Below are 25,823 nucleotides of genomic sequence, written 5' to 3'. Positions count from 1 at the left end.
GGGCTTAAATACACCTACATCAGCAGCAGGTCCATTCGGCCCCATGCCAAGGGCATCCAACAATGGGAATAGCCAGCCAGCAGCACAGGCAGCCTGTACCCAGGTGACTGTTTTCACACCCTTTCTTAATGCTCTGCTGGAGATAGAACCCAACATCTGAAGCTTGTAAAGCAAACACTGGGCTGCTGAGCTACAGCCCAGCCCACATACTTTAGTTTTTTACTCACATTCCTTTGGTGGGGTCATTACCTTGCTCTACTAATAAGAAACAGAAGCACGGACCAGAACCAAATGCCACCCTCCTGGTGCCTTCGCTTCACCTACGACCCAAGCCCAACAGGAGCAGCAGGACAGTGGGACAGCACTGTTTAGTGACCATCAGCCCCACACTACTGCAGCTCCATCTTTGCATCTCCCGCTCTTGGTGAAGAAGCTGATCCTAAGCAAATATAATGGAAGTTTATAGGTCCTGGATCTTGCCTGCATATGCAGACAAGAACAAACACTCCCTTTTAGTGACAGGAAATGAATTCTCTCTGCGTGTATTTCAAGAAGGGTAGTCTGGAAAGTGGCAGGTCCCAGCACTTAGCCAATCTGTCTCTTGTCATCGATACCTCCCCATCCATAAGCCATCTTTAAGGTCTCCTCTGTGCTGCTCCTCTGGAAAGTATGAAGGACCCAGGAAGAAATGATGTCTTCCACTGATGAGATGTCAGCAAGTAGCCAGGTTTGAATCACCTTCTGGTTCCTCACTGATCAATATGTTCCAGGTACTGCTTTTCCCAGGCAACCCCTTTGGCAAGTCACCCCAATGTGTAGCCTGTCAGCTTTGCCTCTTGTGTATCCACAGCACCAAGTACTGTCCACACCTCCAAGCGCAGGAAACCATTTGGTAAGACACGAGTATTAAAAAAATAAGCTGCGTGACATTTATTTTGTCTTGTTAACATTAATATCTGTAGAAACATTTTTATTGTCAGTATAAAAATTAACAGGTTTTATTAAATACTTTCTCCAATTTCAAAACACATAAAATCAGTGTAATCTGCATTCCTGTCACATGACTGTAGCAAAGTGAGTGGGTGTATCCAAAGCAAAACACAATACTTGAACACAGAAACCAACAATCAGAGTTATGTTGTCGGATGTAGCTATTAGGCCAGATCTTTTAGTGAGGTGAGGTCTTGTCAGAAGTGGGTAGAAGCCAGAAGCAAACCCTTAAGAAGATGGAAGAAGGTCCCAAACTCTTAACAGAATAATGCTGGGCTTTTGATATTCTTTGAAAGGATGGAGATTCCCCAAAGGGTTTTTGATGCTGAAGATTCTGTGTTGTTATTTAAACTCATGGAGAAGAAGCAAGGCAAATGTGATGGATGTGTAACTAGGCAGAAGGCCAGCTGCCAGACAGGACCCACCCTGCTATCACTCTGATGGAAGTCGTTCTCCAGAGAAGTGGATTAAGGCATCTTGGGATGATGAGGACGCTGGTACCATTTATCTTGGGAAGTCTGGTTAACTGTTACACTGGGGTGACAGGGTTTAAAATGTTTCTTGAAAGGTGGGCATTGAGGTGTCTAGACATAATCATCGGACAGCAGAGTTGAAACACAAATAAATCAAAACATCATTTCCCCCCAAATTAGTCATATATCGTAAATATTTCTCTTCTCAAAGGATCCAATAACCAGTTAAGTCCAAGCACTAGATTAACTAGTCCTCTGTGCTGCCTGCATAGAACTGCCACTTAAATTACAAAAAAAAACTATAAATGATTAATTGTTTCGTATATTACCAATTCATTAATAAATTAATGTGACACCATTTTCCCTGAAAGCAAAAGTATTTTCCCACCTCTGCTCGGTGAAAATTAAGAAATTTTAAGAACAGCATTTAGCAAATATCTATTTAAAGAGAGAGAGAGAGAGAGAGAGAGAGAGAGAGAGAGAGAGAGACCAATTTTTTAGGTGCATCAGGACATCCATTTAAAATCAATACAAAAAATAATTCCTTGTAAATATATAATATATATTTATACATAATTTGAATATATTTACATACATCCAGCACCTATATACTGCATTTGTGCTCTGTAAGTGTGTGCTGACATATATCTTCTCCAATTATTACAAAATTAACAAGGAAGGCAGAACATATGTCTGCCTTGAGTCCAACTGGGGCACAGCCAGCAAACATGGTGGGTCAGAGAGGGTGGCATGGTGGTATGCAGCTGTCCACTTATCAGGAAACACTCTTCCTTTCCTGAGAAGGTAACATGTTTCCAACTGTATAAATCATTTCACACGTGACAAATAGGCTTCCCACTATTTACTCCTCTGATCCATATATACAAGTGGAGGCGTGTCACATGCTTTGGAGGCACAGCCTCTCTGCTCAGTGTAAGTAGGTTCCTGGTGCTGTCCTGTTTGGGGACAGGAAGACACGTTCATTCATGTTTTAACACTGCCGTTTATGTGTGGATACTGAGGCAGGCAGGGTTCATAAGGCATGGGGTCTGGAGAAAACACAGAATCGTCCCCTGAAGAACAAGAGCTCCTTGTGTCGGGGTAACTAGGAGAATACTGTTCGAGAGGCTGGGTGAGATCCAAGTATTCCTGTAAGAAGGGAAGAGAGACGTTTTATTTCACCTTGGGTCAGGATAACAAGGTGAATACGGTTCGAGAGGCTGACTGAGGTCCAAGTATTCCTGCAAGAAGGGAAGAGAAGAATCTCATTTTAAACAGAAGCTCCTAAGACATATCTCTATCAGATTTAGGAAGGGATGGGGAACCCCCTGGAAGGTTTCTAAAGGCTTAGCTCACCCCACTGCACAAAGACTTCCCTGATGTCCCAACTCCATTCAATCCAGGCTGCCCTGAACTTTTCTCTTACAACACAGCATCCATAAGCCACCAGCAAGCAGCAGACAATAGAAAACACAGTGAACTGCTGGTAGTAGGTAGTCAGCTTGGCCCACTCTGCCTACAGGACCTGGGCGACCTACTATATCGCCCACTTCACTAGGGTTCACCGTTGGAGTTTAAGGCCCAGTGAAGTAAAAACCCAACAGGACCCCTTTATAGAGTCAGGACATGAACATGTATTTTCTGAAGCACATTCTATAGTTGTCATTTCTAGGATCGTTTAGGGGGGAAGGTTCGTCATTTGTTGCACAGTTTAACAGATGTAATTCATTACCCTCAGGAGCTCTCAGAGTCAATGTAAACAAGTTAGGGAAAGGCTTGGGTACCCTCATGGATGCTAAACCCATAACAGACTGTCAAAGGAAGTCTAGGGAAAGGAAACTTCAGTATTGAAAATGTGAAGTTCACAAACATTTCTCGGCTCCCCAAAGCATCCTTGGCTGCTGCCGAGGTCCCTTTGGGTCATTCTCTTCCTCCAACTCAGGGCAGGGTTTAAGCCCATGTGTGTTTCTGTTTGGCCCATGAACTAAGGTGACTTCTCAACATTTGTACATGGGTAGTAGAAAAATCAAATTGAATCATATCTTATGGTAGCCAATGACATGAAATGATATAAATTTATACAAAATTATATAAATTTTCCAATTTCAGAGTCCATAAAGTTTTAGTGGAACACAGACACTCATTTATTTACGTAGAGTTGTGGCTGCTTTCATGCTAGAGTGGCAGTTCAACAGAGACCATATGGGCTTGAAGATGAAAATGTTTACTTTCTGGGCCTTACACAAAGTACTTACTAACTGACCCTGGACAAAACTGGAAAAGATTTCTGTCTCTCTCTGTGTTTGTGTCTCTGTCTCTGCATGTCTTTCTTTCTGTCTCTTTCTCTGTGTCTCCTGTATCTCTCTGTTTCTGTCTTTCTGCATAGCTGTCTCCTTCCTTCCTTCCTTCCTTCCTTCCTTCCTTCCTTTCTTTCTTCCTTCCTGTTAGGCTCTCAAATACTCCAGGCTGGCTCCCAATACTATGTGGCTAAGGATAACCTCCAACTTCTAATCCTCCTGCATCTACCTCTCCAAGGGCTGGGATTACAGGTGTACACAGCCATGCTCAGTTTATGTAGTGCTGGGGGATTGGACCCAGGGCTGTGTGCCCACTAAGCAAGCAACTCTTATTAACTCAGTTACACCCCCAGCCCTGATAAGATTTCTACCCAGGGGCCTTTCTTGTCTCACTGTCTAAGGCACTGACACAATAGGGTGGCTTTGCTTATGTACCCAAAAGCCGGCAACTCCTCTATGACATATGGTTTTTCTGAGAGGGGGCAAAAAGTGCAGACTACAGCACACACAGCCTCAGCGTTATCAGCAGAGAGCCCATGGAATGTTGGCGACCATACGGTTTAAAAGACAAAACCCACTATAATTCATCACTAGGGTTGGCAAGAGAAAGAGTCGCCATCCAAGAAGGGAGATGTATCGGCTCCAACAACATCAGCATTAACCGCACAACCAGAAACAAACACACCCACCACATCAAAAGAGGACTTTTTGCTTACAATGATAAAAATGAAATTTTGTCCTAAATGGAACCATTTTTCTTAAGCATGTGGTAATGATTTTAAGAAGGAAAGAAACTTCGATTTTTATATCCGTTAGACAATATGGCTTTCTGCTTTCTTATTTTAGAATACGCATATAAAGTTCAGGAGGAATGGGTCCCCCTTTAAGCATTAAATATGTCAATACGTAACTTTGAGTACAGACCTGGGATCATTAAATGAACAGCCTAATGCCCCTCCCAGTTTCTAAATGAAGCTGTAACTTTCAGATCTGATTGGGGGTGCGGGGGAGGGTATCACTGGATTCCAAGCCTGGGGTTAAAGGGACTTGGGCTAGAAACAACAGTTTTGGCAGGAGAAGAAAGTTGGCTGTTTTTTTCCCTCCCCCTTGAACTATTCCTTTCCTTTCAACTTCTGAAGGTCAGCTGTGTTCATTTAAATTCGAGCTCTCCCTTTACCCAGCACAAGCCACAGACAAGAGCACAAACTAAAGTTGCCACATTAAGGCTTTTACATCTCTGCACTGGGCTGTTTTCCTTCGTCTTTTTAATCCCTCTATTTATTTTTTAAATCAGAAATTAACTGTATTCTTTTCCTTTTAAGTATTTGGGAGAGTCAAAACCTCTTTTATTGTTGTGAGAACAACCCTCTTGGGAGGGAATAATTGTTTGGCTCAGAGAATATCTGACTATAGTTTCTGTCATGGGCTTCCCTGGACTATGTTATCTGCTCATAGAGTATTCCCTCTAAAACCCTAATGATCATTCAATTTATGTTGAAGCCAGAGACAGGACTGTATTTAAGCAAAGAATAACAGAAAGTGATATCTTTGGCTGGCATAAATTATAGAGGATGTAAAATATTTTATGTGTGTATTCACATGGATTCGGGTGTACATGAATGTGAAAGCCTTTGTTTTATGAGACAGGAGCTCTCTTGGGACTTGAAGCTTGCCTACTAGGTTAGGTTAGCTGGCCACTGAGTTCCAAGGACCCAGGAGTCTCTGCCTCCCCAATGCAGAGACTACAAGAGAAACCCATCCATCACACCAGGCTTTCTGTATGAATGCTGGGCACCAAACTCACGCTTGTGTGGCTAACACACTGTTACTGACAGGGAGCAACCCACCCCCCAACCCCACCCCTAAGATAAACATTTTAACTACAGGCACCAACTGCTACTTAAAAATCCTGTCACTCGTCACAGAATTATATAAGTCATACATGATATGTATGACACATATGTCACACAGAAAGATCCAAGCCACATGCCTTCCCAGACAGGATCACATAAGGCAAGTGACTCGTGGAAAGGACAGAATGCCACTGCCTTCCATCAAGATGGTCAGCCGCGGAGCATGAGCAGCCGTCACAATAACCACCAGGACACAGAATCCAGGTCACATGTTACATGCCAGCACTGTCCCATGCATACCAAAACACTACCATGAAACATTTCCACCTCTTCCTCTTTCTACACAGACACCCTGGGGCCTCCAGCCTTGTGAGTCAGAATTCTCAAAAGTTCAATTCTGGGAGGGGGGGGGAACCTGGCTGAAAAGGAGCACACTGTTTTTAACTCTGCCTGACCCTTACACAAAATGATTAAAAAAAAAAAAAAAAAGGCGGGGGCTACCAACTCCAACAGTGGAGCTTGTGGTCAACAAACAGGCATCTCCTGAGCCAAGCAGGGTCTCCGAGCTTCCGGAGGGACGCTCTTACCTCATTGGTTGTGAGAGTGAGAATTCGATCCAAGTCTTCGACCAACTGCTTGAACGTGGGTCTCTGTGAGGGCACGGCATGCCAGCAGTCCCTCATCATCATGTACCTGGGAAAACGATTCTCTGGTGAACTGATGCCATTGAGCACGTGCTATACAGACGGGATTACTTTTAACAGTGGCATGGGGACATGCCCTAGACAATAAAATGTACATCCAGAAGCACTAATTACAGAAACTTCTCCGCACCCAGAACACTGGAGGAGGGCGGCTCTGGACCCAGACAGGTGATAAGTGCTTCACTGCTATCTCAGTGACAGTGTGACCTACCACTATGCTGGACACTTCTCAGCATCCTCTAGAGAGTGGAAGAAGACACATTTACAGCCTGCCCCTCTTTTTCCTTCCCAAACTCTCCCCGTCTGAACTAAACTTCAGGTTTTGTTTAAAAAGTCTGTTGACAAAAGTTCCTCAGTTTAAAAAAAATAAAAATCAGAAACCACAACTTGAAGGTTTATGCAAACTAATCTGCCACTTAGAGCTCTGTACTAACTTCCTGATTAACTCTTGGGCCAGTCCAAGCTTCCCGCCTTATCTTGATTATGAGTTTCGACAGACCCTCCATGTTAGAAAAAAAAAAAAAAAAAAAAAAAAGACAGGAACACGAGGCACACAATAAATGCCTTTATATAATACACTATAAAAAGTGGCCATTCATTAGCCTGCCACTGTACACCAGAAAGTGCTCATGGGATTACTGCTCTAAAATCCCCATGAAGAGGCACACAATGGAAGGCGGTCTCTGGGACAATCACTTTCTTAGTCTGCCCCAGAGGAGAGGCAGCACCTCACTGCATAAGGCACGCATCATTAACACAACACAATTTCTCTTACAGTGTGAGGAAGGCATTCCTAGAAACCAGCTCCCATTTTCATACTCAGAATAGTACCCCAAGGATGGCACCACGAAAAAACCCCGAGCCCCCTGCTTTAAACCATGGGTAAGCAAACACAGCGACCCATTTAATCTGAGGAAATGTGGTTGATGGAATGGCAATTTTCTTTTCCTCTCTATTTTTTGCTCTTGCACACTTATATATTTGTGTGTGTTAGTGTGCATGTGCACACACACATGCTGGCATGTGTGCACACTTGGGGGTTGAAGGTCAACCATAAATAGTGTTCCTCAGAAACCATCTACCTTATTCTTTGAGATAGGGTCCCTCACTGAGACCTGAAGTTTGATGTCTTAGGCTAGGCTGGTTGACTAGCAAGCCCCAAGGATGCCGTCTCCACCTTTTCGGTCTGTGGGATTACAAGGGCACACCTCACTGTACCTCCAGCCTTTTATGTGGGTGTTAGGAATGAATGCAGGTCCTTGTGCTTGTTTGGCAATCACTTTACCAAATGAGCCACCTCCCCATCCCCATTGCTTTGTAACAAAATTAACTTATTTTCATTTTATTTTATTGAGAAAAGGGTCTTATGCTGTGGCCCAGGCTGGCCTCGACCTTGCCTTCCTGCTCCAACCTCCATAATGCTGGGAATATAGGTATGAGCCACCATGCCTAGCTGTCATGATGACTCTGTATGGTTAAAGGTGCTCTGGAAGGAGCCCCTTTCCTACATGATATTGCCAGTGCTGTGAGCAACCTCGTACATTCTACAGGAACAGGCCCCACAGCCCCACTGCATTCCAGCTCAGTACCTGACCTAAGGAGTGTTCCTGTCACCGTGTGGTTCTCCCTTCCCACAGGCTGCCAGATTTCAGGTCCACTCCATACACTTTGGCAGGATGCCGATCATTCTTTTGGATAAGCTATGGCTGTCTGTGTAAGCATCTGTCTCAGTACTGGGACTGAACCCAGGCAGCTCCAGCAATTCTGCTTAGAGCATGTTTAGGAAACGGGAGCCTGAGGAACCCAAGACATGTCTAGAGAGAAGACAGATGTGGTGAGCCCACTACATTGTCAGCAGGGGTGGTTACAGCCCTTACAGCTCATTGGTGCAGTTGGTGGGCTTGTCCATCCTGTGTCCCTCTTTGAGCAGCTTAAAAAGTTCCTCCACGGGAATCCCTGGGTAGGGTGAGCCCCCTAAAGTGAAGATCTCCCACATTAACACCCCGAAGGACCAGCTGCAAAGAAAAGAGAAAACATAGCATTAGTAATGCGTCCAGATTGCAGAAACCTAAACATGTCAGTTAAAAAAAATAAACACCCACTCACTTCTTACATCCAAAAATAAATGAGCCCTCCCGCAATCCATCCTACATGCCCTTTCCTGACCCCCAAGGAGCCTCCCTAAATGAGGACAACATGTGGATGGTCTGATGGAATTTTCCATCGATAGACAAAGAGCCACACCACTGTCTCTTAAAGCTCTTTGTCTTCTATGTGGTGACAGTCATGCGGAGGTAGGGGGTGGGTCTCGACTCCTCGACTTCAGGCTTCTTCTTTCTAAATCACCCATCTTGCTTTGTGGCTGACAAAAGAGCCTGGATCTACAGATGACAGAATAAGGCTAGAAAAGCTGACTCGGTGAGAGGATGCCTGCCCTAGATGGCTGGTAGATCACCCTCACGGCAGACTCTGAAACTCAGTGTGATTCAAAGGGACCCAGCACAGGGCTGGGATTAGCATGGAAAAAGAGGAGCATCACACACCCAGAGAGTGAGAAGACCTCTCACAGTGTCCTCTGTACTGTACTTGATGTCACAGAGAACCACGTCTGGATTTCCCCACCCAAGTTTGGTGCGCTCAAGTCTATGGTAGAATCGAGCAGAGAATCAGAGATGATCTGTGTCCTGCAGTTCTGGAAATTCATGCACACTGACTCTGGAAGGTCAGCTTCAGCACTGCAAGAGTTTTCTACCAACCAAGAGCCACAATATAGGCAAAAGCAGCCCAGAGTCTCATTGTATTCACACACAAGTAAGAACTGTGACGTTTTCCTCCTAGGAAGGCTGATGGGACTAAGCATGCTAGTGTAGATTCAGTACCTGAATCAGAAACCTTTAAAAAATACAAAAGCAAAACCAACCAATCAAACCACCAAACAACCAAACAAAACCCCAGCCCATCCAAATTAAAAACAAAACCCAAACCCAAACCAAAACAACAACAAAAACCCCTGTTGTCTTTTGGAATAATTATAGATCCACAGGAGCTGTCAAAAAGAAGCATCTCTACCCAGTTTCTCCCAGTAACATCTCTGAGCTAAAATTTCCAATCTACAATATCAGTTGGAGCCTGATTCTAACAGGAGTTTAGTCATCAAGAAAATGTTATGTAATTTCGACAATGTTATCAGAGGCTAAGACAAGACTTAAAATGTTACAGTGACCACAGCTAGCAGATGTGGTGGTCATCCCAACTGATGGTGCCTCATCCAGCATCAACCTCTCAGGACAAGCCTGGGCCAGAGCAGAATCACATATTCCTACATTGGAAGAACTTCAGTCTTTTTTTTTCTTTTCTTTTAAATAAAGATAGGTTCATACTACGTATTCCTGGCTAAATTTGAACTTACTACATGTGGTCTAGGTTGGTCTTGAACTCCTGTGGACTAGGGCATGCACAAGTACTTTCAGGCTCAGCTAAGAGTGTTTCTTTAAGGGAATGAAGAACATCCCACCCACTGAACAAATAAGACTGAGTGGCGAGTGAGCATCCGCCATCTGTGATGGGTGAAGGTGCTTCCACTGTGGCCGCAGGAAGCTGGTGTCTTTACCTTCCAAAGATAGGCAGATCAGTAACCAAACACTGGGTACCAGTCTACCATAAACTCAGGCCACCTGAGACCTCTGACTCCCATGCCTTCTATGAACATGTGGGACCTGTAATATTTTTGCAACTCAACCCATATGTAAGGCAAGGACAGAAGTTACTTACACATCACTCTGATGAGTGTAAACTCTATCAAAAAGGGCTTCTGGAGCCATCCACTTGACTGGAAGTCGCCCCTGTAAGAAAATGCAAAAATGCCTGTAGGTTTTACAAGAGGACTGTCATAGGTCCAACAGAACCATGCCCTATGTAATCATCCTGACTCATTTTTGTAACCCACATAGGCCCACAACTTACAATTGGCCTGGAGTAGGCCCAAACTCTTGGCAGTCCTCCTGTCTCAGTTTTTGATCTTCCATACCTGGCTGCCTAATCTTGCCAGAAATTAAAATAAAGAATTCAAGAACCACATTAATTGGTTAGGTCCTACAGGGCCTTTCTGCAATGTGAGGGGAGAGACACTAAGTCCTGGAGACAAGTCTGCATTTGCTAGAATGCAGAGAAAATGACTGTGCTGACATGCATGGCAGCACCCCTGTTTGCTTGTCTATTAAAAACAACAAAACACACCCCCCCCCCACCAAAACCCCAAGGCCCCAGATCAAATCCCAGGACTTCCAGGCTGCTTCCAAGAACCAAGTCTGGAAAGTAGACTCAGGCTCCTGTTTCCTTCTCATTTCTCAACTCCAACCTGTCTTGAATTTGGACTCCAAACCTGAGCACCCACCCAGTGCCCAGTGGTAGGCATCCCCAGCTCCCCCACATACCATGCCTGGGTATCCACTTTACATTCTATAAACAAACTGATGCCTTTCTAATGGGTCTCATCAATTTACCACTAGGGCAGGAATAAGCTCCAACTAGCTTTGTATATAATGGCTAAGATGCACAGATTTGATTCTTTGAATAAAGTATCAAAGTAACATTTCTTTATATTCTCATTATCATCTGCCTCACTAACACACAACTATACCCCAGTCAGCCTCTAGGCAAAAATGAACCCAGTAAACAGCCAAGTTCTAGTCATTGCTCTAAGAGCTGAGTCATCTCGTCTGATTATGAAGGCTCTTAAGAAAGCCACACAAAGCCCTGAAGTATTTGATTGTTTTCTGTATAAAACAGCATTCTGCAAATATTAAACCTATCTCAGATATAGCCTAAATTTGCTGATCAAGAGTTAAGCAAAACAACAGAATGTAATACGGAGGGGAGAATCGCCACCATTCCCCCACCAATAAATCTGTGTCATTCTGTAACCTCTGCCACCCTGCTCCCCAGTGTTACATCACACACTCACATTTGTGGTCTTTTTATAATAGTCTATGTTGTTGATATCCCTGGCCAGGCCAAAGTCTGCTATCTTCATCACATTGTTTTCTGTTACCAACACATTTCTGGCCGCCAAATCTCGATGGATACACTGCAATTGAGGAAAAAAAGAGAGAGAGATATAATCCCAACGTGTTTTGAGAACTTCCCCCCACCCCCCAAAAAAACCCAACAACAACAAAAAACATTCTTAGAAAAATGCAAGACAGAAAATACTCCCCAAGTTCACCCAACTGGGTGTAGACTACTACAAGAGCCACACTGGATTATAAACTCAACCAGCATTGACAAGAGGCTCACACAAGACGTGATAATCATTCGCTGTAATTTAAAGAAACAAACAAAGGCCCTGGTCATCTCAGAAAGTAACGGTTGATTATATGACCACATCTTCTTTTATCTTCAAGTGTCCTACAACACTGCTGTATCTCCTGCAGCTTCATGAAAACTTGACATTAGATACCATTCTAAGATCTTTGAGCTCAACACGTGCTCTCTACACCCAGGAAAACCTGACTTTCAGATGATTACACTCCAACAGTCTTCATTCCGTGGCCACTTCTCTAACAACGGGACCTCGTGTCCTATACAGATGGTCTCGGCCAAGTCCAGTCCTATCATTCCCGTCTTTCCTTTTCCTAAGTGGTGTCTAGCCTGGCTTCTAGGCTGTACAAGGATCCTCCTCACTGTTACATCCAATTGATCTCTTCCCTGGCTCCCATGTTTGCCCTCTCTGCAGCTTTGGACGCTGCAGAGGTCCGTTTCTGGAAATGGTTCCTTCACAGCAGCCTCCCCCAATCTTCCTCTTGCTTCACTCTCTTGCAGACTTGGGCTAACTCTCTCCTTCCCGTGTCTCTCAAGAGCAAAGACACTGTGACATGCCATTTGCATGTTTCTTCTGTCCTGTAGCATCAACTCTTAGATGCAGAGAGCAGTTACAAATCCCTACCCTGACCTCTCCTGACACTCTTGCTGTCAAGTCACCCTAGGACATTTCCACAGACAGATTTCTAGCCTGTTTGACCCTTAGTCAGAAAGGGTCATACTCTATGCTCGAGTCCTGACCACTTCACTCCAATGACTGTCCTTTGCTGCACATCCCTTAGGCCAGGCTGTGGTCACTGTCCTTCTCCTACCTCTGTGGACTGCTACACTGACTGCTCGGAGGCTTTCTTGAGTCCCCTTGCACACCTCTTACACGATGTGCTTCAGACACAGCCAAGAATGTCCTCTCCCGACTCTCTGCCAGCCAGTGCTCATTGGTCCACATTCTTGGGTGCAGTTCGTTACAACGCCCAGCCTATGCAGGGGTGAAACTGTGTCTGTACACACATCAGGACCTGGTACTGCTATGTTTGCTACACTACATCTAATGGGAGAATGCTTTGTGTCAATAGGAACCATGGTCTCAGGAAGGTCTTGTCATTGTTGTTCCCAAAGGCCATGCTTTCCTTAGCTACTGTGTCTCGGTACTGCAACAGTCTGTGATTTCACTAAGGTACCTAGTCAATAAAACCCCAATCACCCACTTCTATTTTTAGAAGAGCATCACCCTCAAATGCCTTTATATAGGTTACAAAACAAGGTTAACTGTCACAAAAAGCAGAGAGACTTCATCTACTGGTTGAATAAACTGGGAATGCCTTCTTGTAAGCTCTCCATAAAAAGACCAAGTAAAAATGCAACGGGCCTAATGGCATTTGAAACATGAATAAGAAATTATTTTAACTCTGCCCTCATCCACACCCAAGTATCCCCTGGGTTCCCTTGCATGTGTGGGTGAGCCAAAACTCAGAGATGAGGAAGCAGGCAAGCCACCCAAGTCTGAGTGTCCCCAGCCAGACCAGGAGCGGGGAAATCTGAGAGCTCCTGCGGCTGCCTGTAGCTCTGCCTGGGCTGGAGAGCAATGCCGGTTTGGAGGCCTCTTCAAATTCAACTTTCAAGGCTGTGGCCAAATTCTCCTGGTGGTGTGTTCCCGCTGACATGTGCTCTCTGTGTTTGGCAGTCTGAGTGGTCAGAAGAATCCAGCTTCCCTTGCGGGGGGCTCCGACCACACATAGAGACTCAGCTGGGACAGAGGCAACCATAAGCTACTGCTACCATTTTGCCCGCTCTTTATCCCAGGATGCTGGAAAATACCAAGAGCTAAACGAACCACACTGTGTCTGGTCAATATAAGCTCTCGAAAGGTGGCTGGCAATCAATGCTCACCATGTTATATTAAGAACACTTTCTATTCCCCACTGTTTCTGCAACCCCCAAATGTACTCATTCCCTCTTTGCAAAGTTCATGTGACAGCCCTTGCTCCACTGTACCTACTGGCTGCAACCCAAAATGTCTCAAGTCCACAACACTCAGGTGCGTCGGAACCACAACCAGAGTCATAGACTAGCATGTTCCTTCTCTGACTTTGAGCAGGGACACCCAGCTGATCTCAAGTTTAGCCTAGAAACCTTTTCAGTAGCACCCAAGAGTGGCATCCTGGTCTCTCTGCCTCCTTCATCTCGGCTTCTCCCTAATTCACACCATATGGAAGTCACACCCTCCTCTTCAGCCTCATACTGATGTGTGGCGCTTTGGGGCTGAGCTTCATCCTCTGGCTTGCTAGTTGACATGTTCTCTTAACTCACTATCAGAGATGTTCAATGTGACCTCTGTGTTTCCTACAGAATTTACTCCCTGCCCTGCCTCCTGGCTCCCAGGTATTCCTCCCATTGGGAAGCTACACCACTGCTCAGTTTCTCAAGTCAGACCTGAGGACCTGTGTTTCACTTCAATCACTCTGCTACCCCTAATCAAACAAACCATGATGGTAGAATGTGCCCAAATTCCAACTACCAACTTCTCTCAGTGACTTGGGACCTGATGAAGTTTGGCCCAAAGAGGATCTCAATGATTGCAATGTACCACACGAAAGCAAACTGTAAAGTACATACGACCCTAATACTCACCCTTGATAGCTCTACATAACCCCAAGGGCCAAGCTCAGGGTCCCAGCCTTGCACAGTCAGGCCCTGAATGAGTTGTTTTATCATGCTTCTGATTGTTTATATACTTATTCTTTTAATTGCACGTTTACTGGCCCTTTCCCCCTGCGTTTGCTCATGACTCCTGTTTTGGGAAATCAAGAATGATGCTTCACTAGACAGCCTGGCCCAAAGAACCTACAGTACCTGGGGATTCCTGAGGACTGAGAAGAGTGAAGAGCCAGTACTACCACATGTCCATCAGCAGCAAACCCTGCTGCATACACATACACCCGCCATCTGCTACCAAGAATGATGCCCAGCAGCAACCAAGCCTAGAGAAGCTAACAGGCTGCCTATGGCTGACTGCCTGGTCCAGGGTTCCACGTGAAACAGTTCAAACATGTCAAGAAGAAATTGTGCCATGGCTATCCACGGCTGCCAGATTTGTTTATGATGTTCTTTCTTTCCTTATTTCCAGTGCATAGACACCAAAACCAAATACTCATATACACACAAAAATGCATAAACACATATATGTGAAATGCACACATGTACACATAACCTGCTTGTTTTTATTGATGATCACTTTAGACTTGAGCTGCAAGCATCACAGTTACTTCACATCTTAGCTCCGCAATATTTCCTAACCCAAAAATCCAAAACATTTGCAGTGTTGATGAGATGCCATGAGTGGAAAGTTCCAGATCATAAAACTTTGAATTCTGCACAAAAATCATTAAAAATACTATGCAAAGGTACCTTCTGGTTATGTGGCTATAGTTCATAGAAAACAGCTGATTTTAACAGATTTGGCTTTCATTTAGATCATGTCTTGCTACGTCCTGGCAAACATTACAAAGTCTTACCTTGAAACTCTAACTCTGGTGTTTTTAAAGAATATGGGCTAAGAGATTTCCCCATCTACCCCACCTTAACACAATGATGACATAGTCATCCCCATCCAAGCTCCCGTCTTAACACAATGTCACGATTACTCCTGCCCAAATCCATTGTGACCATGGCAATGGCATGGTAAGATCCAATCTGTTTTCAATTATTAGCTGTTTATAGTCAAATCTAACCATCACCTCTCAATCCAAAGAGCCATCTAGGACTGTTGCTCTTCTGCATCTGGTTGTCTTGTCTCTTATTTTGTCTCCTTCATTCTATCCGTCTCTGCCTCTTTCTGTGTGCTCTGTGTGTGTCTTTCATGTCATGTAAGGTGGCTGCAAACTTGATACTTAGCTGAAGATGGCCTGAATTCCCAGTCTCCTACCTCCACCTCCTGAGGTCTGCACCACTGTGCTGAGAGATGGAACCCAGGGCTTCATGTGTGCTGGACAATAACATTCTACTGACAGCCCCCACTCTCCCTCGCAATTCTTAGATGACATGATACAGATATTCTGAGGTGATAGTGCATCAAATGTCCCACATTCTAGATCTGTCCATTTCTTTTCTCTCCCACACCCACCCCACCCCCCGGCCTTTTTTATCCCTCAAAACTCTTCAAATTTGGCTTTTTAAAACTTCTGTATCAGGAGGTTTTATAGTGGCTTGGAAAAAAAAAAAAGAAATGAACAAAGAAGGAAAATGTCTAAGCTATAAGCTATAAACTCTCAGGAAAATATAAAAAGAAAAATAAATAAGACAAAACACAGCTGGGAGCATATAATAAGGCTCAGCCATTTGAGGAGCAGTATGAGCCACTTGCACCATCTGACCAGGTCACCTCATTCACTTTTGACACTAACAAAGCCCCTGGGGGGATCCAGATTAATGACCCTTCAAAGTAGCCCAGGCTCTAAGTAATAGAGAAGCACCACTCCAGGGGATCCTTTTGTCTTTAGCAACCTGAGGAGTTGGAGACAATGGAACCACAGCAAGCTCTGCTCCAGGTCTGAGCCAAGCCTCACTGTCCACAGAGCACCCTGCCTCTACCTGTGGGACTGAGGAAGGGTATCTTAGGTCCTCCGAAATACCCATGAAAACTCTGGGCACCTGCCTCGCAGCTTCCAGAATAGCTGGAATACTTAGAGTTCTGTTGTAAGTGGCTTGCTTGGAATGCCAACCATTTACCTCAGGGGACCTGGCCAACTTCTGACCACAGAGTCACCGAAGGAGACAAAATAAACAGATATCCCAGACTCTTGATATCAAAAATACTCCTGTTCTCGATCTCCATTCTCAGATCGTTTAATTCCACATCAAGCTCACCAGTCTAAATTTAACACCCAAGTCTGTGCCCCAAGCTCACTCGAATGAAGACAGGCCATCCCAGGAGCATCCCACCTGCCCTGACTCAAAGCAGGCCTGCTCTCCGGCAGTTGCTATGAGTTTATGAGGCTGCTCTGGCCTCTCAAGAGTCCATTAAACCGGAATCTGAATAACACCACAAATATTTTCCAGGTTGTATAAAACATGCGAGGACCAGACCAAGCAAGCGAGCACGTCTGAACCACGAAGCTTCTTCAAAGACACTTAACTGGCATTTGCATCCAGCCAAGCAGAATGGGAGGGACTCACTTTTTGGGAAGCCAGGTACTCCATGCCTCTAGCCAGCTGGTAGGTGCAGGACACCAAGTCCTTGAAGGTCATCTGCTCCTCAGGGACTCGGTTAATGTCATAGGAGTACTCCATGCCAGGTGGCCTCCGGGCTCGGAGGTATTCCCGGAGGTTGCCTTTCGATGCGTATTCAACTATGACGTAAAGAGGCCCTGTGACAGAGAGGAGAAGCCCCTTAAAGCAGGGAAGGCAGGAACTCCTCTGGGCTGACTCACCCAAGGCTTTAGTCATTGCCACCTAGTGTGGTTTTGTGGTGCTAAGGATTAAATCCAGAACCTTGAACACAACACAGCAGTAAGTACACCATCACTGAGAGGTAGCTCCAACCTTTTTCCTTTTTTTTTTTTTAAGTTTTATCACTCAGAAAGGTATAGATAAGAAGAGAACACCTCCATTTTTAAATCTTTCCAAAATGAGGATCAACCCGGTAACTTCCAAAGGATGAAAGAAATAAATGACACAGTTGTAACAACTTTCCTATGGATGCCTTTCTTTCATCTAGAGGTTCTCACCCTTGCTAATGCTGTGGCCCTTTAATACAAGTCTTCATGCTGTGGTGACTCCCAGCCATAAAATTATTCTGTTACTACTCCGTAACTGCAATTTTGCTTCTGTTATGAATGTAAATATCTGTGTTTTCTGATGGCCTTAGGGGACCCCCCCCCTTTGGGGGTGGAACCACTCACAGGTTGAGAAACATTGCTGTCTTCTTGGAAAAGCAATGCGTATCAGAAGTATGGTCATTCCAGATCCCTTCAGCTCTCCCCCTCCCCCTCCCTCCTTGTCCCTCTCTCTCTCTGTGTGTATACACATGTGCTTACACATATATTGTAAGGATAAGTAAATATTACGTTTATAAGATGAAATAAAAGATAGAATTTAAATGGTTTCAAACAGCCAGAGAATGGTGTAGACCCAAGAGCCGGGAAAAATGGTCCCCAGGCCACACCCTGCCCAATGCCAGTGGGGGCATCCCATTTTATTGTCACACAGTTATGTCCATTTGTGTATCTATCACATAAATTGTTTTTCCAATACAGTGGCAGTGACAAGTATCTGTAACAGAGACCACAGAGCCACAAATGTCTAAAATATCTACAATTGCCCTTTAGGGAAGAAGGCTCCGTTCCAGTCCCTGCGCACCTAAGAGAGAAGCTGTGCAAGCATTTTTCAAATCTACTAATCACTGTCAAATTGATTTCTAAAGTCCCAGTAGGCACTCCTGAGAGCAGCCAAGGAATCGTTCCCCTGGGGTCTGGGCCTGGAGGCTGCTCTTCCCGCCCTCCATGTTAAGCTATTCTGCTCAGTCTTCTGCTACCTAAAGCAGGACAGGACTCCTCAGTCCCCATTGCGAGAGAACTTCTCAACCAAAACATACTCATTTATTTTAAGAAATCTCTCTTAGCCCCTCACACCAGAAAGGCTCCAGCAGAAATTCCTTTCCAAAGAAGTTCCCACTTTCAAATTTCCATAACCCTGGGGGCAGACATGGACTCTCTGTGTACCCGTGGCTGGCAACATCTTCCTAAGGGTAGAGTAAAAGTGATTTTAAAAAATTGTGTCTATATGTGTGGATATGTTTGGATTTGCGTATTTAGATACACATGCAGGTATGTATGCTTGTGTTTGGTGGCCAGAAGACAGCCTTGTTTTTTAGACAGGGTTTCTCACTGAACAGGAACTCACTTAGAAGGCTAAGCTATCGTGGGCCAGTGAGTCCCAGGATCCACCTCCCTCTGTCTCCTCAGTGCTGGGACCATAAGAGCTTAATTTTAAATATGAATTCTAAAAATCCACCTCAGTTCCTCGTGCTGCAAGGCCAACGGTCTGTTGACTGAGCTATCTCCCAGCCTCTGCTTTTGTGGATTTTTGAGACAGTCTTACTGGGTACCCCAGGCTGGTGTCAAACTTGTGATCCTTCTGTTCTAGCATCTTGAATACATGGGATAGGTGTGCACAACATGCCTGATGGGAAAATGAGCTCTTGAGATGCTCTAAGAGCAGAAACCCAACAGCCCAGTTGTTTGTAGCTGAGGCCTGGCAGCCGGCAGTACAGTGTGGACAGAAGACACGCCCTCTCATACTCACCATCCTGGGTGCAGGCCCCCAGCAGGTTGATGATGTTCTTATGTTTACCAATCATCTTCATCATCTCCATCTCTGAGACCAGATCAGACAGGTCCTTCTCTGTGGCATCATCTATGAATATGAATTAGGCGAATCATAAATCGGTCGGTCTCTCCCAACTCCCGAGTTATCACTCTTGGCCATCAAACTCTTAGAACACCATGGAGTTGAATTTTAGAACCAGAAATACTTCCCATCTAATCAGCGAGACGATGAGAGAGATAAGCTGAGGCAGGGGAGTGCCAAGCTCAATATCAAACAGATCACCGGAGGCCACAGGGTCAAGAGTTGGGACCAAATCTAGGCTGCAACGCTAAGGCCATGTCTTTCTAAGCAAAGTACTTGATTGTGAACTAACCCCACTCTCGGATGTATCTAAGGTACCTTCTAGAAGACCCATCAAACTCCCTGATGCTCCCCAAACAAGGCATAGGAGGGACAATAGGAACCACCAGAAAATGTTTTCACAGAGCAAAAACTCTAAACAGAGCCTTTTAGCTTATTCAAAGTTAGGCCGAGGCCCATAAGTGCATCTGTAAATGTGTGTGCGTACAGAAACAGTGAGCAAAACGCCCTCAAAAAAGCTCCAAGAACTACCTTACCAGAGATACTAGTCACGTCTCACATACATGGCACGTACATGGGAGAGGCCCAACACAACAGGGGTTCAGAGAGAGCTTCAGACAAGAGGTAAGAACATTTCCAGTGTGTTGTGCCCTCCACTCGGTTAATCCTGCTGTCATTTGGATTCTTGTAATGCTAGGATGCAAACCTAGTACCATGTGCACGCCACCCAAGCATTCTACCACGGAGCTAACTCAACACAGCAATAATTTTTAAAAATCTGAGCTAAAATAAAAAAAAAAAAGGATTGACTATGGCTTTAAAAATAAAATAGAGGCACAGATGTCTAAAAATTTATCCTGACCAATACAGAGAAGAGAGAAGGGAGATGGGAGGAGAGGCCTATGGACGTGACTCAGCATGCATGTTCCCTACACCTCAGCCAGACTCTGGCTGTCATATAGAATGTTGAAAAGGCTTTGGGACCAATGTCCTCTGACCATGATGAAAAGAATGGTAGGCAATTTTACTTAAAGGGGGGGGGCAACACCTAAACCTCCCTTTTGCACCAGCCCCAGGTATCTCAAAACTAGAGGTTCTATGGAAAACAGTATGACGCCTGGTCCTTCCAACTCACAGTTCCCAACAAGTACCAAGGGCTGCCTCTGCCCTGGTGCCCAGATACCTGCTATCTCCTCCCTGGTACCAGTCACCAAAGACAGGAGCATCCCAGATTTCACTGGGAGTCTCCGGTCAGCAACTAAAATGACAAAATGAAGGATGTCCTGGCCCTTTCTTGTCTGCATGTTCTCAGCGGGGGGTGGTGTGGTAAGTGTCCTGTCAAAGAAGAAAAAGGTCCGACTCCTGAGCATGCGCCATATCCCACACACCCAGGACAGACTCTCTGCCCATAAGCCAGGGAAACATGGAGCATGGAGTCTTCCTCTCTGAGATCCTCGCGACAGGATTTATAATGTGACCTTTTTAACTCTCTGTATGAAAGAATACCATGCAAGTTTAAGTTAATAGTTGAAAGTAATTTAAGCTCCTTGGGCTTGGCCACCAAGCTGTGTTAGAAAGGTTATGTGTAAATTTTCACCACCCCCACGCCCACATAAAACCAAAATGGGCATTTACATCACTATTGTTTATATGCCCCAATTCTGTTTGCTCCTTTTTGGCTTCTAAGGGACTCTTTGAATCAACGTTTTGATAGAATGTAGCATTTTGTTTGGGGGGGGGCCCTCCAGGTTCCCCTCTAATACCCACCTCTCCTTATTTGTAAGTTAGAAGTCTGGGTCCCAGATTTACCATATCAGTCCCACCCCAACCCCTGAACTTTCTAAACCCACCAACACATGGAAGAGAAGAGAATCCGGACCTCTTCTAAAGGCGTTAGAGAACAGCTCAACCCAGCAAGCTACAACTTGCTCCTAAACTGACTTTTCTTTTAAGTACACACAGTGAGAGGTAAATCCTGTCTCAGATGCTCATTTATCCTGAAAAGCCCTCAACCTTCAGGTCAAGTATGTGCTCTCTGACCCCACGTCACTGCAGAGTTCACATGTAACAAAGGAACACTCCCGATAAGACCCTCTCCTCCCGGCCCATCCGCCCACTCACCTTTCAACATTTTCACTGCCACGGTGACCGCCTCCTTGGGCTTGTCCTTATCGATTCCCACTGCTTCAGCCATGACAACTTGCCCGAAGCAACCTTCCCCCAGGGGTTTGCCCAGCGTCAGCCTAAATGTGTAAATAGGGGATTAGCGCACGGTGAGTCTGGCTGAGGGGCACAGGGAGGGAAATTCCAGCACTAAATATAAAAATCTTCCAGAGGCATGCATATGGAACCAATGAGGCCCTGATGCACACGCCGGGTATTTTCTTAGTGATGTTTTTCCAGAACGTCAATTACTGTTGGCGGGACTATTAAATTTCACATTTGTACCCTCGATTTATTTTCTTTTCCTTTATAGAAGGTGTCCTTGCTATCGAGGTGGTCAGACTCCCTGCATGCCAACCAGGAGGAGCTTTTGGTCTTGAGCCAATTAAATATTTATAATTTAACATGTCGCAGAGGAGAAAAAAAGTGAGATGCTGTCCTTATTTTCTGTCCCTGTAAAGTGGCAGCTTTCAAATCACTATTATTCAATACCTGTCAATTTTATGGTTACATTGTCCGACAGGTTATAGGGTAGGAATCTTCAGCATGTTTCAAAGAATTTGTAGTTTCTCTCGGAAAGAAACTTCTAGAAAATGGGCACAATATTTTTTTTTGACATATGTTTAGAAATCTTTGTCACTACCCAAAGTAAACAAGGAAGAAAATAAGTAAAAAAAAAAAAAAAAAACCACAAATGACATTTTTAAGTATAAAAGTTTTATACACGACAAATGGACTGACATTATTTTAAGTGTTCCGGAAGCCCAAAGAACAGGAAAGACTTTGGAATACTTAGGAGTGTATTTTTTTTTAATTTACATATTTTCCACAATTTACTTTTAATTATGTGTGTGGGTATTTCTGGAGAGAGGGTATGGACATGTGGGTGCAGGCGCTCAAAGAGCCCAGATAGATTCCCCAGATCTACAGTTCCAGGAGGTTGTGAGTCACCCATCAGGGGTGCCGGGAACCGAACTCTGGTCCTTAACAAGATCACTAAACCACAGAGGTTCCTCTCCAGCCTGAGGATGCTGCTTTTTTTTTTTTTTTAACATAAGCACAATACAGCCAAGTATTAAGCTGTCCTCAGTAAACAGCATTTGCAGTAAGCACACAATGTTTTTAAAAGCTCAAAGGAAGAAAAGAAAATGGAGGTAAGCACATGCTTTGCTGAAGGCACCTCCCCTCTTCAGTCAAGAACTAAAGTTACATTGAACATCTTGGCAGAAAATAAACATTTGCGTTGGAAAATGGCTAATTTATGTCCCTTTGCCCTGTTGCTACAACCATAACAAACCTCTCTTTGTGTAACTTCTGCCTCCAACCTAATAAACCGTTTCTAAATAGCCTTCATTCACTGGAAAAGCGCTCCACCTACATTTGTGCTAAACACTGCTTGGAAATGCACAGCACTCAGATTTTCCACACTTGGGTACCCCCCGGGTGGGAGCTGCCGGGCGACACAGACTCACTGTTGACTGTGGGGTCCCAGGTGGCCCAAAGCACAGACTCGACCTGAAAGCTGCAAGTTTTTAACATATGAGCACAACTCCCCAGTCCATAGTGTATAGGAATGTGCACACGAGCCCAGCTATTTATAGAATCACACCCAGCTAGGAGGTTGGCAAGGGTCAAGAGAAACATACCTTCCTTTCTCAAAATTCTGTAGGTAAAGAAACCATTCTTTGTGCTTTCTTTGCTACCTTACCCCCCAAAATGTCCACTCTACAGTCCCTGAGTGAGTGAATGAATGGATGCTTTTTCATGCCAGTACATAAGTAAACTGGAAATTCTTTCCACGGACAGAAGGCTGCATAGAAAGTTCCTGAGTCCTGGATTAGGATATATGTAAAGATTTCTAAATTGGGAACCAAAGTACCTGGAATTGTGAGTCACGAAGATGGGGGTGGGGGCAAGCTTCCTCCCTTCCCTTTCCAATTAGAGCTGGTCATATCCAGTCTTGGAAAAGCTAGTCTTAGTGTTTCTGAGTCTCTGTATACATCACACACACACACACACACACACACACACACAAATATAATCTTAGGAAGACACTGCAAATGTCAAGATAGGCAGGCCAGTTGTCTTCCAGCGAGCTGAGCCTTTGGTGCAGAAAGAGCCAATTTTCCCGCCTTCTGTTACTCTCAAGCTGTTTAGATTCTAGTCAAACAAGAGGAAGCTGCCAGCCTTCCAGGATCTTCACTTCCCAGAGCTAAGGTTGGTCTTCTACCTCCAGGGCAGAGGCTGGTAGCCCACCACCTGCACTAGCAGCTCTGTTAAATGAACCATCTTGTTGAAGTTTGAAGTTTGAAGGTTCCTGATTATCGAGATACAGGTGAAAACGAGAAACTCCCACGACCGAGAACTGCGCTCAGTCCCAGGAGGTGCAGACCGTGACCCTCATTTTATAGGCATGAAATTCAGAGAACTGAGTGAATCCAATAGGTCTGCTCAGCCAATGGCTGATAAAACTGGGGTCAAATCCAGCCCAGCCATAGGCCAACATGCATAGATTTATCCAGACCAAGAAACAAAACAACTCCTGGCAAGACCCTGTCCAAGCCTGCGTGGCAACCTTGTGCCTCAATATACAACTAGACAGACACTCCTATCAACCAATAAGCAAAAGTATTGTAAACCAAAGAAATCAGGCATCAGCTATAAGAAACTTTTCAGCCCAACACCACACTAATAACCACTAAACAAAACTGGAAGACCAAAGTAGACCCATAAGGCAATTTCTAGTCACCAGAAGTCGGAATGTTAGTTCGGTTTTAAAGACTGCGTTCAGGGCTGGAGGGAGATGGCTCAGTGATGCATAACTCTACTTCTATTAGGTGACTGGGTTTGAAATGTCTAGAAACAAGTTCCAGATACCATATTGCTTGGTGATCAGTCAGGACTTTGTAGCTCTTCTCTGAAGGAGCTATTTATAAAAAACAAAAAAGGGCTTTTTCCAGGAATTGTTATTTTGAAACACAATCTTACTCCTACTGACAACATCAGAGTAAGACCTTTGAGCTAAAGGCCAGGAAAGGAAAATGTCAATCCAATATTCCCAATTATATGGAAGCATTCACTGGGGCCATGCCCAGAAGGGGTACTTACTTATCTCTGGGGAATTCCCACTTTGGATCCTCTGGTAACTCATACTCAGAGACCCCTGCTAACATCGGGGTGTCTGCTGTTGAGGACAGACGTGTCGTTATCCTCACCAGTGGGGTGTTGGAGTTCATGGAGGAGCTGGACTCGGCCGAAACCTGTATACAAAATGCAAAGAAGCAGATGTAATGTTGGCTCCACCTGAGAAGGCCGGAAGTGAGCTGGGACCCAGCCAGATCATGAGTTCTTACAGGGGAAAGAACCAGGAAAAAAAAATAATAACCCAAAACCCAAAGCAAACCAAACCAACCAACCAACCAACCAATCAAACAAAAAAACATGAGCCAAAATGAAAAGTCACAGGATCCCCAGGTCAGGGTTGTAAATAAAAAATGTTTCCAGAACTTTAATCATAGTACTTCCTCATTTCTTCCTAACTTTTTAAAAATTAGTTTTTTTAAAATTTTTATGTACATTGGTCTTTTGCCTGCACATATGTCGGTGTGAGGGTATCAGACCCCGTGGAACTGGAGTTACGGACAGTTGTGAGCTGCCAAGTGGGTGCTGAGGACTGAACCCAGGTCCTCTGGAAGAACAGCCAGTGCTCTTAGCCAAGGAGCCATCTCGCCAGTCCCTTATCCTAAATTATTTTAGGACAGCAACTTAAGAATGTGCAGACAGACCCTACTGACTTCATTACAGGTTTTTTGGTTTTGCTTTTGCTTTTCCTTATTCAGACCCTGGATAACCAAGATCCTGTCAGTCCTGCTCAGCCTAGGGACCAATGCTGTACTTCTGAGAGATCCTGAGATTCGCTAACTCGAAGGCTGGGCTCAGTTACAGGGTGCTGGACAAACATGTGAAAGTCCCCACATTCAATTTCCAGCACTGTAAAGTAAAAACACATCCGGAATCAAGTCAGCAGGTAGGGATTCACAAACATGTAACAAGCTTCATCCATACTTCCATTGCCCGTAAAATGCAAAGAAAGGTTTCTTTCTCAAGGAAAGAGCTGTGGGGTATGCATGCTGGGGTGGTTTGAATACTTGGCCCATAGGGAGAGGCCCAATCAGATGGCCTTGTTGGACGCAGTCAGGATGGCCTTGTGGTTTGTTCAAACTCCCTCTGGTGTAGTACACAATCCACTTCTGCTGTCTATGGATCAAGATGTAGAACTCTCAGCTCCTTCTCCAGCACCATGTCTGCCATACATCCCACCATGATAAGGAACTAAGCCTCTGAACTGTAAGCCAGCCCCAGTTAAATGTTTTCCTTTATAAGATTCACATTGGTCATAATATCTCTTCACAGCAGTAGAACCCTAAGACACAGGGAAAGGGTAGCTCGGAGCCTTTTCCTCCACGGAAACCCGAGTCCCAGGCATTGAGAGGTTATTCTCCATCTCTTCTCAGTAGTCCCAAAACCTGATGATGTCCAGCCCATTTAGTGAAAATGGGATGGCTCTTGTCACTTTAGCAGCGAATGCATGAGACCAAGGGTTGAGGAAAAGACATTTTC

General features: G+C 44.7%; 1 protein-coding gene across 5 annotated transcripts in view; it reads right to left on the bottom strand.

Moving 5' to 3' along the window:
* Positions 1-2,447: 2,447 nt before the first annotated feature.
* The window catches only part of FGFR2 (fibroblast growth factor receptor 2), a gene marked incomplete at both ends in the record, with an annotated part of 97,658 nt that continues 74,282 nt past the window's right edge, over positions 2,448-25,823 (bottom strand). For all 5 annotated transcript variants that reach the window (XM_080911303.1, XM_080911304.1, XM_080911306.1 and 2 more), the window contains 9 exons: positions 2,448-2,612; positions 6,201-6,306; positions 8,195-8,332; positions 10,089-10,159; positions 11,281-11,403; positions 16,809-16,999; positions 18,936-19,046; positions 21,162-21,283; positions 24,312-24,463. In XM_080911303.1, the coding sequence (XP_080767429.1) occupies positions 2,448-2,612; positions 6,201-6,306; positions 8,195-8,332; positions 10,089-10,159; positions 11,281-11,403; positions 16,809-16,999; positions 18,936-19,046; positions 21,162-21,283; positions 24,312-24,463 (1,179 nt within the window). The remainder of the gene's footprint in view (positions 2,613-6,200; positions 6,307-8,194; positions 8,333-10,088; positions 10,160-11,280; positions 11,404-16,808; positions 17,000-18,935; positions 19,047-21,161; positions 21,284-24,311; positions 24,464-25,823) is intronic.

The sequence above is a fragment of the Micromys minutus genome (genome assembly GCF_963924665.1).
Source record: "Micromys minutus genome assembly, chromosome: 2".
Taxonomy (NCBI): Eukaryota; Metazoa; Chordata; class Mammalia; order Rodentia; family Muridae; genus Micromys; species Micromys minutus.
This window is presented reverse-complemented; position numbering and strand designations above follow the sequence as displayed.